This window comes from Pongo pygmaeus, chromosome X (assembly GCF_028885625.2).
Source record: "Pongo pygmaeus isolate AG05252 chromosome X, NHGRI_mPonPyg2-v2.0_pri, whole genome shotgun sequence".
Lineage (NCBI taxonomy): Eukaryota > Metazoa > Chordata > Mammalia > Primates > Hominidae > Pongo > Pongo pygmaeus.
The window spans coordinates 44,931,782-44,949,520 of NC_072396.2; the positions used below are offsets into that span (position 1 = coordinate 44,931,782).

General features: G+C 39.9%; 2 protein-coding genes across 2 annotated transcripts in view; one reads left to right on the forward strand and one right to left on the reverse strand.

The window, feature by feature from the left end:
* The window catches only part of EFHC2 (EF-hand domain containing 2), a 202,366-nt gene that overhangs the window by 132,352 nt on the left and 52,275 nt on the right, over window positions 1–17,739 (reverse strand). The gene's annotated exons all lie outside the window — the stretch shown is intronic.
* Window positions 9,772–15,202, forward strand: LOC129025344 (putative deoxyribonuclease TATDN2). The gene has a single exon (XM_054473116.1). It carries the CDS (start codon window positions 10,343–10,345, stop codon window positions 12,299–12,301), a length of 1,959 nt encoding a protein of 652 aa, XP_054329091.1. The 5' UTR covers window positions 9,772–10,342; the 3' UTR covers window positions 12,302–15,202.

Genomic DNA, 17,739 nt, shown 5'->3' on the forward strand with positions numbered 1-17,739 from the left:
CCATTTAAATATTCTCTTTGTCTCTCACTTTTGATCAATTTTTATAATTGAAGTTGCAAAACTTAACTGTGCATATGATGTAACTCCAGGGCTATTCAATGTGGACAATATGATATATATGAGTGAGCCTGTTAGATGCAATCTACCCTCTAGGGGTGGTGGTCAGTTAACCTAAGTAAGAATATATACTCCAGGAGTGTTTAGCATATTTTTATCAGAAGCCCACACTTCAGAAGTGGCTAACAGAATGCCTCAGTAGCTTTTTCTTTGATCAACACAAAAAGCTTTGTCAATTGCCATAAATGATGTTAGAATAAATTTTGGTGAAATGATTATATTCAAAATGCACATATCAGTTACAAATACTAACCAGGCACTGTCCTTACAGGAACGGGTTATAAGAGTCTGGTGAGTCCAGAGATCTACTCCCTTCAAAATGGCACCTTTGGCTTCATTCCCAAATAGTCCTATGTTCAGCTGCTTTCTTAAAGAATTTGTCTGGCCTGACTCCAATTAGGTTAGCTAAACCCCATTGCTAGAATGTTGTCACATTTGTATTGAGTGAACATTTCGGATAAGATGCTGTTGGACAAGTATAGAGTTTCCTTCTGGGGTGACAAAAAAGTCTTGGAACTAGATAGATGTGATGGTTGCACAGCCTTGTGGATATGTTAAATGTCACTGAATTGCACACTTTAAAATGGCTAATGGTTAATTTTATGTTACGTGAATTTTACCTCAGTTAAAAAAGATATTACACACCAAGTCGTGTTGGACACTTTAAAATGGTGAGTTTTTGTTATGTGAATTATATTTCAACTTTTAGAAAGTAGGGGGAGGGAGCTGGCTACAGTGGCTCAGGCCTGTGGCAGGAAGATCACTTGAGCCCAGGAGTTCGAGACCAGCCTGGGCAACATAATGAGACCCCGTTTTTACAAAAAAAATTCAAAAATTAGTCGGGCATGGTTACGTGTACTTGTAGTCTCAGCTACTAGGGAGGCTGAGGTGGGAGGATTGCTTGAGCCCAGGAGATCGAGGCTGCAGTGAGTTATGACCTCGCCACTGCACTCTAGCCTGGGTGAGAGAATGAGACTCTGTGTCTCAAAAGTTATTTTTTTTAAAAAATGAGGAGGAAAAAAAGATGTTGGAACACCTAAAAGGAGAAAGAGCTGGGGCTTCATCAAACTTTCAGTGTATGTAATATTTAATCTGAGATTTTTTTTTTCTTTGTAATCAAGTAGGAAAGTGTAGAGAGAATATTCTTGGCTGTCACCCATCTCTATATACTGAATGCTGCCAGTATGAATTTGTGAATGACTACACTGGCATAGGTCAATTGACAACTGGCATAGGTCAACTGTCATGTATGTAATCATTAAATATTTATCAATCAAATGATGCATTAAAAGAGAAGGATGCTTAAATTGAAATAAAGAGAAAAGGAAACACATTATCTTAGGTTGGGCTTCAATATGTCTAGATGAGGGACAGACTGATATTTCATATTCTGCTCCCATGAGAATACAGGGCTGTCAAACTCCAGCATGAAAGATACAGAGCAAGTCAGAATGAGGTAGAGATGGAAAGATAAAAAAGGAAGAGGAAGAGGAAATTATAAAAGGTGGCAAAGTAGAATGTAAGAGGAGAGACACCAAATAGATTAAAAAGTGATCTCACAAAAATAAATGATCTAATTGCAACGGAACTTGATGTATCAGAGAATCCAGAAAACAGAACCTAAAATAAAAACTTAAAAATGAAAATTTATAGTAACATAATTATGATGTAAGGTGTTATCATCATTTATGATGTCAAGCAGAAACTAGATAAATAAGGTCCTAGGCCGGGCACGATGGCTCACGCCTGTAATCCCAGCACTTTGGGAGGCCGACGCAGGCGGATCACTTGAGGTCAGGGGTTCGAGACCAGCCTGACCAATATGGAGAAACCCCGTCTCTACTAAAAATACAAAAATTAGCCGTGCGTGGTGGCACATGCTTGTAATCCCAGCTACTCAAGAGGCTAAGGCAGGAGAATTGCTTGAACCCGGGAGGTGGAGGTTGCAGTGAGCCAAGATGGTGCCACTGCACTCCAGCCTGGGTGATAGAGTGAGACGCCATCTCAACAAAAAAAAAAAAAAAAAAAGAAAAAAGAAAAATAAGGTCCTAGAGGATGTAATTGGCTGCAATTTTCTTGAAAACAGAATATAAATATTATTTGGTGGGGGCATGTGATCTTCAGTCCTCCACAGGCCTCTGCAGGCCCTGTGATATTATATGAGGTTACCTACCTGATCCTCAAGGCATTTGGAATTTTAATCTTAGCCTAGAGGATATAAAACCTTAGACCGGGCACAGTGGATCATGTCTGTAATCCCAACACGTTAGGAGGCTACATCAGGAGGATTGAAACACTTTAGGCCAAGAGTACTAGACCAGCCTGGGCGACACATGGGTCCCCGTCTCTCCAACAATTTTTCTTTATTTAACTAGTCAGGTATGGTGGTGCGTGCCTCATAGTACAAGCTGCTCAGGAAGCTGAGGCAGGAGGATTGCTTTAGCCCAGGAATTTAAGGCTGCACTGGGCTATGATCATGCCACTGCATTCCAGCTTGGGTGACAGAAAAACAGAAAAGAAAAAAAAAAGAAAGAAAAACCCCCTGAAATCTGAAATCAATTAGCTTTAAATAACAGGTATATGATTTCCTCATTACAAAGGAAAAATTTTAAATGTTAATGTTTCTGAATTCAGGATCTTCTTACAATTAAAGCCAAAAGAACCTCAAAGCAGTCAAGAATGCATTTTGATGGGCAAGTAGTTCTAACTTGATATATGGTGCAAATTTAGCTTTGTAGAGAAGAATCTATCCTATCTTCATGACAGTTGAGTCATTTGCTTAACATTGCATATCCCAAACAGCCGGATTGTAACATTAGATTCCTAATTTTCACTTAAAATGTTTGAAAATGATTATTGTCTGATGCAGTATGACACAAAAAATAATTGCGTGGAGAAGGTTGTCCATTGCAGGCTAGACCATGCAACTGTAAGGCAAAGGCAAAAGCCTAATCTCTTAGAATAAATCATATAATTTTTAAAGATGGGGAGGCTGATGTGGCCAATATGTGAGTCAGAAAGACTACCACTTCAGGAATCAAACATCTAAGTGTCAAAAACTTACAGCTGAGGCTGGGCATGGTGGCTCACACCTGTAATCCCAGCACTTTGGGAGGCGGAAGCGGGCGGATCACGAGGTCAGGAGATCGAGACCATCTTGGCTAACACGGTGAAACCCCGTCTCTACTAAAAATACAAAAAATTAGCTGGGTGTGGTGGCGGGTGCCTGTAGTCCCAGCTACTTGGGAGGGTGAGGCAGGAGAATGGCATGAACCTGGGAGGCGGAGCTTGCAGTGAGCGGAGATTGCGCCAGGGCACTCCAGCCTGGGCGACAGAGCGAGACTCCGTCTCAAAAAAAAAAAAAAAAAAAAAAATCTTACAGCTGAATTTCTAGAGAAGCTGTCAGGAAAGAAAGACAAAACATCGGCAACGTTCAATAACCTCAACATTTTATAAAGAGGTCAACATCACATGTCCAAGTTTAATATGTTTAAGCTCTGTTTTATGAAAAAGGCTCAGACTTAAATTGTGAAGTACTATAAAAGGGATATAATGGTAAGGATAAATGCATGCTCTATATGTTAGTAGACAAGAAAAATTTGTGTACATTTAATACAGTGTTGTTTATTCTTCCTGAAAAAGCTGTTATTAAATCAATGGTTTCTCTCATGATTATGAAGTCCCATAATCAAGGAAATAAACGATAATACATTTTGTGTTGCATATAGAGGATGGCTCCTTTATACATGACAATATATATATTTACAGAAATATATCTGAAACTTATATGCTAATTCACAAAAATTTTAATAAATTTTAAAAACAAAAATTATACAAGTTATATTCACTGATCACAAAGTAATATAACTAGAAGTGTATAATGTACCTATAAACAAAAATTGTCACTCCTCATAATTGTACCAAAAATAAATTTAAAAATATAAAAAGTATACAAATAAAATTTATATACATGTATGTAATAAAATTTATATAAAAGTATATAATAAAATATAAGGCCACACAAACCTGTAGGAGATAGGCAAATTTGCAATCTGGGGTAAATTAATGGATTAAAATTATTACATAAAAGAATTTAGAGTCTGAGAGAGAGAATAAATTGCTAACAGTGTTTCTCAGCCTTGGCTATGCATTAGGAACTTTAAAAAAATTTTGAAAGACCAGATCTGGCCGGGCGCAATGGCTCACGCCTGTAATCCCAACAGTTTGGGAGGCCAAGGTGAGTGGATAACCTCAGGTCAGGAGTTCGAGACCAGCCTGGCCAACATGGCAAAACCCAATCTCTACTAAAAATACAAAAAATAGCCGGGCACGGTGGTGGACACCTGTAATCCCAGCTACTCAGGAGGCTGAGGCAGGAGAATCACTTGAGCCTGGGAGGTGGAGGTTGCAGTGAGCCGAGATTACGCCACTGCACTCCAGCCAGAGCAACGACAGAGTGACATTCCGTGAAAAACAAACAAACAAACAAACAAAAAACCCAGACCCTTGCCTAAGTAAATTAAATCAGAACCTTGGGGAGGGGACTATTACTATTTTTTAAAAGCTACTGATGGGGTTCAGGACATGCTACCTCGGCAAATATGCCAAGGCATATGGCACCTCGGCATTTGAGAAAAAGGCAGAAGCAGGAAGGTCTCTCTGACCTTCTTCCATCATTCTCCCCGGAGGCAGGTCATAACACCTAGGAAGGTCATTCTCTGACCTTCTCCCTTCCTACTTGCATGTGACTGCCCTATACCCAGATGTCCTGCCCTATACCCAGAGGAAAGGAGTGTCACATAAGGATGAAGAATAAAAATCTGAACAAACAAGTCTTGCTATTATAAGTTTCCCCCAGTTTATTACCATTAGATCATATCCTTTTGTCCTCCAGTCATAGTTCTACATGACTGTCCATAAAAATACAGTTTTTCCTGTTTCTTTGGATCATTTCTGAAGGCTCCATGTCTCCTGAAGCTTTCATTAAATAAATTTGTGTGCTTTTCTCTTGTTAATCTGTCTTTTGTTATAGAGGTCTCAGCCATGAACTTTGAGATAGGCAAGTACAAGATCCTTCTTTTTCTTTCCTACTCTCCCCAGGTAATTCTGAAACATAGCCAGAGTTTAGAACCAGTGAGCAATGATTCAAACAAAAGCTTTTAAGGCCGGGCGCAGTGGCTCACGCCTGTAATCCCAGCACTTTGGAAGGCCAAGGCGGGCAGATCACCTGAGGTCAGGAGTTCAAGACCAGCCTGGCCAACATGGTGAAACCCCGTCTCTACTAAAAATACAAAAAAATTAGCTGGGCCTGGTGGTGCATGCCTGTAATCCCAGCTACTCGGGAGGCTGAGGCAGGAGAATCGCTTGAACACAGGAGGCAGAGGTTGCAGTGAGCCATGATCGTGCCACTGCACTCCAGCCTGGGTGAAAGAATGAGACTCCTCAAAACAATAAACAAAAGGTTTTGAAAAAGCAAAAATTTGTCATAAGAAAAACAGGAAGCAAAAAAGATAGTAAGGATATATAAATTTGAAAGAAGAAAAACAACTACAATAAATAAATCCAAGGACTTTTAAAATAAATAAAATAGATAAGATTTTAGAAAGCTCATCAAGAAAAATATAAATAAAATGAGAAATGATACAGTGCACGACAGAGATGCAATTATAAGATATAAACCATAAGATAAATTATCTTATAATAATCATGCAAACATATGAAAATGAATTTTAAAATTGCAATTAAATAAGTGATATTCTGTAAGAACCGTGACTTATCAAAAACACAATGAATAAGCTAATAACCAAGTAAGAAGTGAAAAAAATTACCAAAGAATTGCCCCAATAAAGTCTCCAACCAGGATGATTTACTAATGAATTTGTTCCAACTTTCAAAGAAAAGAAAATTACCAAATTATATAACTCTCCAGGATACCAAAAATGATGGAAAGCTACAAAGGTGAATTCCTATGCCTAATAGACGTACCATGAAAAAAAAGTAACTGTAAAACAATAGTTCTCACCCTGGCTACACATTAGAATCACCTATAGAGCTTTTAAAAATCCTGATGCATTGGCCACACTGTCCCCACCACCAGCCCTCCGACCCCCGCCACAGACATCCACCATCCCCCATACACACACACACACACACACACACACACACACACACACAGAAATCAGATTCTCTCAGGGTGGGCCTAGGCATCAGTAATTTTTAAAGCTCCCCAAGTGATTACAAACTGCAAGCCAAGGTTGAGAACTACTGCTACAGAACAATTTCACTACTTATGATTTATAGAAGATCCTAAGTAAAATACAAGCAAACAGAATTCAATAGTCTGTAACACTTACAAGCCACCTACACACACAAAAAAACAACATTTTACTCACAGATGCCAACATGTTTCCCAATTAGGAAATATGAGCAAATATATAATGATCTCACACCATTTCCTACCACATATATTTTTAAATGCAAGGGTAGTTCCTTAACAAGATTACAAAAAGATCTGCTTTAAAACAACAGCCTAAATATCTAACATAATACTTAATTAAACTATGTGCCTACCAAAATCAGGAACAGAACAATAATGCCCCTACTAGCATCATTATTTAATATTGTTTTTAAAAGCTCTGGACAATGTAGAAAGATATGAAGTAAAAATATTAGCAAGAAAGAGACAAAAATTATCATTATGGGTAGATAAAATAATGACCTAGGCAAAGGCTGAAAAACTAACAAAGATTTCAGTACAACCATACCTGAATTTAAAATATTGTTATGTGTTAGCAATAACCAGCTAGACCATATAGTGGGGGGAAAGTATGTTCATAATAAAAAATTACAAAATACTTAAAAATGGTTTTAATAAAAACTCTGTGACCCAGATAAAACTCTAAAAATATTTACTAGAATATATATTAATAGAAGAGCTTGACTAAAAGGATAGGCGAAGTATATTCTGGATAAGCAGACTAAAATAACTTTTCAAGTGGGTATTTCAATGTCATTTTGGAGGGACTTAGAATTATTATTTTTTTTTGAGATGAAGTCTCACTCTGTCACCCAGGCTGGAGTGCAGTGGTGCGATCTGGACTCACTGAAACCTCTCCCTCCTGGGTTCAAGTGATTCTCCTGCCTCAGCCTCCTGAGTAGCTGAGACTACAGGTGCACACCTCCACGCCTGGCTAATTTTTGTATTTTTAGTAGAGACAGAGTTTCACCATGTTGGCCAGGCTGGTCTCAAACTCCTGACCTCAGGTGATCCGCCCACCTCGGCCTCCCAAAGAGCTGGGATTACAGGCGTGAGCCACCGGGTCTGGCCTAGAATTAATTTTTTAAGTCTACCTGATAAACAGTTCAGCCTATTAAAGATAGTTGTAAAATTTAAGTATAATGAAGGAAATCTAGCTCTCCCAGACTTTATACCTTAATATAATAGTTCATTTATTAAAGTAGTGCAATACCACAGTAACAAGAGACATAGTAGGTGTAAAAGAATAGATGCCCTGGAAATAGACTCTGTTAACAGGAATTTAACGCATAATGAAAGAGGAGTCACATAACAATAAGCAAAAAAAGTACCAACTTGGAAAAGCATCAGTATATAGCCCCCTGTAAAATCCAACCCAAATATCAGATGAAGTATTGGCTTAAATATAATAAATCAATTCCTTTCACCTTCCAAAAAAATAAATATGTGTCAAGCCTCAGAAGGAGGAATGACATTGCAGGCTTGGGAGAAAAAGAGAAAGAAAACATTTTTAAAAATTAAGATTTAACTACATAAGTTATAACTCTGATATACTAAAATATAAACAAAAACATGCTAACAAAAAATTTTAGAAAATATGGCTAAACTTTAATTTTATAAAAATGTTTAATTTTTTAAAGACCCTAAAAGAGAAATGGGAAAACAGCATAAACAAAATTCATGAGAGGGTCAACAAATAAAAAGAAGTTCACTCTAAGAAACTGTCAGATTAAGTGCAAATTAAAATAACAACGAGGCATCGGGTTTATGTGTGTGTTTCTCCTATACGGATGAGATTTTAAGTTAGTACAATTTTCTGCGGCAACGTAATGCTATGAGGAACCAATTTAAAATTCCTACCTCCTCTCAGGAACTCCATTTCCCCGCACGTAGTCCAAAGAAACAACCCAAAATACAGAAGAAACTTACATGTGCAAAGATGTTCTTTGCAGCTTTTTATCATAGAAAAAAAAAGGTAGAATAAGGGGACCTGAAAAGTTAACAAAAAGGGAAGGGCTCGGTGAATTACGGCACATCTACGTTCTCCATGGAGTATTATAAAGGCACCAGCATGATATTTTTGAAAAACATGAGGCAATAAGAAAAATACTGAGGCTATACAGTAATGTTAAGTGAATAAAACACAGGATTGGGCCGGGCGCAGTGGCTCACACCTGTAATCCCAGCACTTTGGGAGGCCGAGGCAGGTGGATCACCTGAGATTAGGAGTTGGAGACCAGCCTGGCCAACATGGTGAAACCCCGTCTCTACTAAAAAAAAAAAAAAATACAAAATTTAGCCTGGCGTGGTGGCACGAGCCTGTAGTCGCAGCTACTTGGGAGGCAGAGGCAGGAGAATCGCTTGAACCCAGGAGGTGGAGGTTGCAGTGAGCCGAGATCGCACTACTGCACTCCAGCCTGGGCGACAGAGTGAGACTCCCTCGGGGGGGTGGGGGGGGGGGCGGGGGGGAGGAGGACAAAGAAAACAAAAACAAAAAAAACACCACAAGACTGAAAATTGTTATATACCACAGTCATAACTACGTTTTTTAAAACTATGTTATTAAGCTATGCTCTAAAAACCATGACTACACTTTTGATAAAAAAACCGAGGGTGGAGGGGAGGAACAAAAAGCATGTAATGGCTGCAGCTCGGGAAGACACGTGGCTGGGCAGTGAGAAGAGGCGTGGTAAAGGAGGGGCTGTATGGCCGTGGGGAGGTGAGTGTTGCCCTTAGATGGAGCGGGCTGCTGGCCTGACCCAGGCCGGTAGGCGAGGTGATGGGGGCTGGGCAGGCTTCCCGACTCGGCTTCTACAGTGTGTTCTGCCCTGTCCTCCAGCTGGCCGTTGGGGATCAGGGCCTCTAGGCCAGTAGCCCACCCATGGCCACCCTGTGTGTGATCCCTAAAGTGTCTTGTAGTCATTTCATGGACTCTGACATCTCCAAAGGGCCTTGTATTCCAAACCAAAAGTAAGAGTTTTGATCGGAAGCACTTTGTTTGTTTTTGAGACGGAGTCTGGGTCTGTCGCCCAGGCTGGAGTGCAGTGGTACGATCTCAGCTCACTGCAAGCTCTGCCTCCCAGGTTCACGCCATTCTCCTGGCTCAGCCTCCTGAGTAGCTGGGACTACAGGCGCCTGCCACCACACCCAGCTAATTTTTTGTATTTTTAGTAGAGACGGGGTTTCACCGTGTTAGCCAGGATGGTCTCGATCTCCTGACCTCGTGATCCGCCCGCCTCCGCCTCCCAAAGTGCTGGGATTACAGGCGTGAGCCACGGCGCACGGCCGATCGGAAGCACTTTGACGCCCCGGAAGCACTTTGACTCCACGGAAGTACCTTTTTTTTTTTTTTTTTTTTTTTTAACATCCGGGAAGTTGCACAGCGCAAAATCAGACCATTTGGGGCAGTCTTAGGACTACGTTCGGGGCTTGGACGCCATACCGGGCCTGGATCCTTAGGACTTCTCCAGAGCACTTTGAAATAATTGTGGAGGGGCTTTGGCATCTGTACAACACCGAGAACTGTGATAGACAGTTGAAAAAAGGAGGAAACGTTCCTGAGGCGCCGGAGTGGCGTGAGGGCCCTCCAGCTCTGGGGCCCGTCCGCACGCAGAAAAGTACCACCGGAGCGGCACTTAGGTAGGCTCCCCCAGCAAACACAGGTGCCCCGCAGAGCTCAGTAACGTGGTTTGCGGCAAACACAGGTGCCCCGGGGAGCTCAGTAAGGTGGTTTGGAAGGGGAGAGAGGCCCCAAAGGACTGAAAGGCCTAAAGGCTACTTTGTGGCCTGCACACCGTGTTTTTCTCAAGGTTCATCCTGCCACAGAAATTCTTTCTCCTCCTTCTCCTCCCATTTTTCAGCCACTGGCGTGATTAGGGCCGGCTCCAAAGACTGCCTAATTTGGAGCATTTGGAGTTCCTTTCGTCCTTGTGATCCCCAATACACTCTGCCAGCCCCTTTCTGAAAGAAATGGCTTCTCTGGAGGAGGGCATCTACAGCCTTAAAATTAATTCCAAACGTAGCTCCTATAATTTCACGAACCCTCAATTTACAGCTGGAAGTGAGGGTCAAAATGAAACTGAGGAACCAAACAAGTTCCAGAACAGGAAGGGTGGACCTCAAGATAGTGGCTCTTCATTGTCTCTGAGGGTTCTCCAGGAGATCCTGGGAGATGACATTCCAAAAGGAAAAGAAGGGGCTGTCATTAGTTCACAATCAAACCTCGGAGAGTGTCCCTACTGTGGAGAAAGACCAGCCAGGAATGCCACTATCTTTGCTCCTCAAAAAGAGAAAGAGTCAGCCCCAGAGATGAGCAGCTCCTGTGACAAGAGGGTGACTGTTAATCCTCCTAAGAAATTCAGTGAGGGGCGACCTAAAAAACGGAATAGAGTCATTTGTGAAAAATGCTTTCTGCCTTTAAATTTTCTGGATGACTATAACCCCCATGTAATAATCCAAAAGCAACTTAGCAACCAAAGTGGAGTCATTTGTGAAAAAAGCTCTCCACCTTTAAATCTTCCGGATAACTATAACTCCCATTCAGTAATTCAAAAGCGCAAAGAAAAGATGGCAATTGAGTGCCCCTCTTCAGGGAGTGAGTGGTCTGATCTAGGTGGAACCACAGTCAAATTCTCTGAAGAGAAGCCATTCTCACTGTGTCTTCCTGTAGTGTCAGAGCCTCCATACTACGCCACTGACTATACCACTTTTCCACCTCATTATAGTCCTTGGCATGACTACACCAGCTCTTGGTTCAGCAGTACCAAGTCTTCTTGCTATCCCTCCTTGGGCAGCAGCAGTAACACATTGCAGGCTGGGAAAAGCAGCTGTAGCAGCAGCAGCAGAAGCAACAACAACATCTTCCAGGGTGAGAGGAGCAGCCACCAGAGCTTCCTGAGTGATTATTCCACCAATTTTCCAGTGAGCTCTGAAAACACATCCAGAGATCTGAAGATGACAGAGGAAGGCACATCCAAGAATTCTTCCTTATTTTACTACTCCAGAAATGTGGAAGCAGAGGCGAAGGAGGAGAGAGTATATCAAGAGGAGATATTACGATGTCCTTTTGGAGGACGTGCATCTAGCTTTCCGCCAAGGACCTTCTGGCAGCCAAAGCAACAGGGTTTCATTGATACCCACTGTCACTTGGACTTGCTATATTCCAGGCTGCCTTTCAAAGGCACCTTTACCAAATTCAGAAAAATTTATAGCAACACCTTCCCCAAGGAATTTCAGGGCTGCATTTCTTGCTTCTGCAATCCTCAAAACCTAAGTGATGACCTGTGGGAGGATCAGTTGAAAGATGATCTGGTTTGGGGGGCCTTTGGCTGTCGCCCTCATTTTGCCCATTATTATAACAACTATCAAGAAAGAAGTATTTTAAAAGCCTTACGACACCCCAAGGCTGTGGCGTTTGGAGAAATGGGCTTGGATTACTCCAATAAGTGCACCACGCATGTCCCAGAGCAGCAGAAAGTATTTAAGAGACAGCTGCGGCTGGCCGTCTCTCTAAAGAAGCCCATGATGATCCACTGTCGAGAAGCCGATGAAGACCTACTGCGCATCTTGAAAAAATATGTGCCCTCTGACCACAAGCTACACCGGCATTGCTTCACTGGCAGTTACTCAGTCATCGAGCCCCTGTTGAACCACTTTCCCAACCTGTATGTGGGCTTCACGGCAATTCTGACTTACTCTTCTGCTGGGCAAGCCCGAGAAACTGTGAAAAAGATCCCGCTAGAGAGAATTATTGTAGAAACCGACGCTCCCTTTTTCCTCCCTCGCTGGGTCTCCAAAAGCCATTGCCAGCATGCCCACCCAGGCCTGGCCCTGCATACTGTGCGAGAGATTGCCAGAATCAAAGGTGTGTCGCTCTCCCACACCTTGACCGTCTTGCGGGAGAACACCCGTCGCCTCTACCATCTTTAAACAGAAAAGGCACAGTCAGGAGTCTTCCCGAGAAAGGAGACCGGTAGCCTAACAACATACAGACTAGATTTGAACTCTGCGTATGTCCCGGGTCAAGGATGTGTTTGAAGAATTCGTTGGAATGGAGTAAACTAGGACAGGATATTTTCCTCAAAACCTTTTCATAAGACTTCTGTTTCTGGCTGGTAGGGTGGGGTACAATGGGATGGGAGGAGGGTTAAGGTAAACTGCCCTTGATGTTATTAAGGTTTTTCTTCCTAGCAAAAATGCCTTAAGGTAGCCAGTAAAGACAGCTTGATAGAATACAGAGTTTCCCAATCTAAATCCCTGTCCTCTGCAACCTGCTTTTGATCGCTTGGTGAATAAAGTCACCCTCCTACTTGTCTTTAAAAAAATGTAGAATTTTAAAAGTGAGGTAGGTGATTTGTGTATTATATTTGTATATTATAGGAATTCTATTTAAAAAAATTTAAAAATCGGTCGGGCATGGTGGCTCACGCCTGTCATTCCAGCACTTTGGGAGGCCGAGGCGAGCGGATCACTTGAGCCCAGGAATTCAAGACCAGCCTGGGCAACATAGTGAAACCTCGTCTCTACAAAAAAAAATAAAATAAAAACAACAAAACAACAGCTGGGTGTGGTGGCACACGCCTGTAATTCCAGCTACTTGGGAGGCTGAGGTGGGAGGATCACTTGAATCCAGGAGTCTCAGGCTGCAGTGAGCTATAGTCACACCACTGCACTCCAGCCTGGCAACAGAGTGAAACTCCCATCTCTTAAAAAAAAAAAAAAAAAAAAAAGTTTTTTAATGAAAAATAGGCCGGGTGCAGTGGCTCACGCCTGTAATCCCAGCACTTTGGGAGGCCGAAGTGAGTGGATCACTTGAGCCCAGGAGTCTGAAACTAGCCTAGGCAACATAGTGAAACCCCGTTTCTAAAAAAAAATTTTTTAAATAAAAAATGTAAGTATACACTCAACAAGGTAAGCAAGATATACACACAATGAGTTTTCCTTTCAAAAAAAATTTTTCTATCAAAAAAATTTTTTTTAATTTTAGATGGGAAAACTACTTTTCCAACCTGCTCCTCTCTCCCTGCATTTGTGTGTGGCAAATGCAAGTATTATACTCTTCAGTGTTTCTAACATGCAGGAGAGAACCTTGTTGTAATTCACCTTTATTTCTTTAGGAAGGGGAGTGAGCAATGTAGTTCTGAGTGTAGTATATCAAGAGTGGCCTAAATCAAAAAGCACAATCTTCATTTATTCCATGAGTGAGGTAAAGAACAGTTCACCTACTCATGTTACTAGTAAAATCTTGCAATGCAAATGTGCAAAATTTGGGACACTTTGTAAATCGTTTGCTACTTAAGTGATAGATATTCCATTGAACCTCGAATAATTATTATTTAGCATTTATTTGTCTGGCATTTGGTGTGTCTACTCTCCCATCCTGGAGGCAACAGAGAGCTGTGAAAGTAGCCAGTAATCTAGAAATTCAATTTACTCTTAGTGGTCCCTGGGCCATTAGTCCAGAGTCACAGAGCCTCTCAAGGCCCATTAACAGGTTCCCTGAACCTTGGCAGTCCTTTCAGGGCATGTCAACATTTCGCTTCACTTAAATTTTAGAAAGGCAGCTATTTCTACCTTTAAAGCTCAAAAGAAACAAACTGCCCACTTTGTCTTGGGAGACAGAGGGATTTGCTTTTTCAGTTGGTTTTTATTCATATCTAACTTCAAAATTCATACCTGCTTATTAAAAATTTTTGAGACAAGCAAAAAAATAAATGTGATTTTTTAGAAACCCAAACAAAATAAAAGCAACAGAAGGAAAAATGCACATGGTAAAACTGATTTTTTAAAAATCAATAGAAGAGTCAAATATTGGCAAAATCTGGATATATAAAATTTGACTCAGGAAAATTGATTTTGGTAGAAATGTGATCATCAAAAAAAACTCAGATTGTCAAAAGCCATGACGGACAGCATTTATATAGACAAAAATTAATGGACCAAATGTTTTCAGTAAAATTTACTGTAGAAAAAAAATCTATTGAAAATATTTCTTAATAGGAAAATATGGTAACAGTTTACCCGCATGGAAAAATTGTTCAAAGAATTAAAGTAGCTTGTAGTGGGGAAAAAAGTAAAAAGTAAAAATTTAAAAAAAAAACACACAAAGAGGGAGTAAAATAGCCCATAATGCTACCCACTTAGAGACAATCACTAACATTTGGAGTAGTTCTTTGGCAGTTTTCTCTAATATTTCCATATATTGGCCAATTCCAGCATTGTACTTAAGTCAATTTTGCTAATTAATACTATTCACTTCATAGTTAGCATAGCTATACATTTTACTTCCTCTGAGTTTATGATTTAAATACATTGTTTTCTGTATTTTCTGTTTAGGTTTAATTCTGTTTGTTTTAAATACTCAGACGGCATGTGCTTTTTCAAAACTATTGTTTACTGATACATAAAATTGTGCTTTGAAATTTATTTTTCTTTTTGTTCTCTGATGTCTGTTTTATTCTATATTTTTTAATGTCTTAAGCTAAATGCTTAGTTTATTTTTAATTTGGAGAGCAAGAACAAAGTCGATACCACAAATGTGTCTGTAATTATAATCCTGCTGTATACATAGATATATTTTGATAAAGTTTACACACTATAAAAATACAAACGTATTACAAAAATATGGAAATAGTAGCAGGAAAAAGTATATGGCATTTCTATTACCTAGAACCCCACTGTTGTTGATGTCTTTCCTTGACATAGTTGTGACCATATAGCCTGTTAAATTGCATACTCTTCTAAATAATTCATATTTTTTTTCTATCCCTATCTTGGATTTGGGGCTCATTTTATGATTGTTATTCTTTTATCTTTCAATAAATACTCAAAATGTTTATGTTTTGAATTTTATTTATATTTCACAACCTATTATGTATGTTTCTTTCTACTACTCACCACTAATCATTTTATTTCATGACCTCCCCATGGTTGAACTGTTTAATTTGCTTTATCTCTTAATTGACTAGCAATTAAGCAACTTTTTCAGGAAAAGTATGTGGATAGCATATTTGTGATAAATTATATAACTGAGATCTTACTGCTGCTTTTACTAATGATAACACCTTGGCTGAGTCTAGATTTTCTGAGTCACATTTTCCCCTAAAAGTTATAGACATTGCTTCATTGTCTTCTGGCATTTAGTATTGCTGAGAATTCCAGTGTCAACTTTGCCTTTGAGGGTTTGGTAATTTCCTTGCTTTATCCTTGAAAATTTGTCAGGGTAGATCTAATGATTTAATTATTGATCTCTTTTTTTTATTTTCTCTGGTACAGAATAAGTATTCTATCTGCCGGTCTACATCTTTCTTTTTTTTTTTTTTTTTTTTTTTGAGATGGAGTCTCACTCTGTCACCAGGGCTGGAGTGCAATGGTGCAATCTCGGCTCACTGCAACCTCCACCTTCCAGGTTCAAGCGATTCTCCTGCCTCAGCCTCCCGAATAGCTGGGATTACAGGCACCCACCACTACACCCAGCTAATTTTTTGTATTTTTAGTAGAGATGGGGTTTCACCATGTTGGCCAGGCTGGTCTCGAACTCCTGACCTCGTGATCCACCCGCCTCGGCCTCCCAAAGTGCTGGGATTACAGGTTTGAGCCTCTGCACCCGGCCCGGTCTACGTCTTTCTATAATCCAGAAAGTTGCTTTTGTTTGTATTGTTTTCTTATGGTATGCTTAATCAATTTGGTTAATGAATTTATATTAACCAGAGAGCTTTTAATCTAGCCTTTAATTCTTTAGGAACAACTGTCTGCATGTTAGAGCTCAATCCTCTGTCCAGCCTGCCATCATCTCATTGCTCTGTTATCTTTTTCCATTGCATTTCAGGAGAATTTCTCAAGTTTACCTTTTCCATCACTCATTCCCTTCTCCCCAGTTTTAATACTTTTCTTTACTACATACAGTGCATTTTTAGATTCCTCACATTTCATCCTTCTTCAGCAATCTCCCTTTGACTTTTTGCCTACAGTCTCATTCAATAATATTTTTAATTTGCTTTTACTTCTCACTTTGTATTATATACTTCCTTACACAAAGCACATTGTTATCAAAAATACTTATTTTTTTCTGTAGAAAACATACTTATAAAATAAGTATTTTTCTTCCTCTGCCTCTTGAATACTATGTTTTCCATTTATGTTGTAGAATCTTTTCAGAAACTTTAAGTTTCTTTGTTCATTCCTGAACAAAGAGCAGTCTATCTAGGCTGGTGTTTTCCACAAAATAGGGTGGGTGGGTGGGTTTTCTTTCACTCCCTTCACCATCTATCCTAATGTTCTTAGATACCTCCTCTCTGGTTAATATAAATTCATATAGAGTGGTCAAGAGAAGTAGGAAGGGAGCTGGAACCATGGGTAGTCCCCAGCAGGAAAAACTTCTAATTTTCCATGTAAACATTTTATGAATTGACCCAACCTCCACTCCAGGAAGAGTGGCCAGTCCTTTGTATGCCATTGCCTGTTCCATCAGAGAGAAGCCCGAATGCAGGGCCTGCTTTGACTTCAGTGTGACTATATTTCTGGGCCTCCTAGTGACACTCTTAAGCCATCAATAGTTGTGAAAGTAAACCAGGTGGAAACCCCTACAGGTTGTCCTAACCCCCAACTCGATTCTTGTCACTTTCTCGGGAAGTGAAATTGCAAGTTCGTTTGGGTATATTCCTTCAGTATGATCCCATCTGCACTATATCAGGTGGAAACTCTTCAAAGTTTGCAACATGAAGATGGAACACCTCCCTGGCCTCCAGCACGAATTTAGTTTCTCCACATTTTAAAATTTTGCAGTGATTTCAATTGGGATTGTGGAGGTGGGGGTACATCTAAATACCAATGCTCAAGTTATAATCTCACTCCAAATTCTTATTTTTTTCCTCTCACTTCATTTTTTGATAAATTTATGTTCCTATGGATACTGTGTTTATATAGGCGTATCTTATTTTAAGAAAATTCAAGTTATACAAACCTGAATCTCATTTAGCATGTTGAACATAAGAGATGGTCAATAAAGGTAAGTTGCATAAATGAATAACAAAAAAGATAAATTACAGAGGGATGACTTCCAAAGAATTTTTTTGTATTACAAAAATATCATAAACCTATTTATAATTGATACGCAAGTTTTAATGACTAAATCTATGGTTTAAGATAAAATGCACCTGTATGGGCAATGTAAGCATTCATGAAATTTAGTTTTACTTGTCTGCATAAGACATGATTTTATGATGCATAAAAATGGAAAGGGAAGTGGCTAGAATGCTAGAATGTTCATGTAGCTTTATCACTAATTAACTACATCACTGGTACAAACCACTTAAGCTCTTTGTTCACTGATTAACCTTTCAGCAAAAATTAGAAAATCAACACTTGCT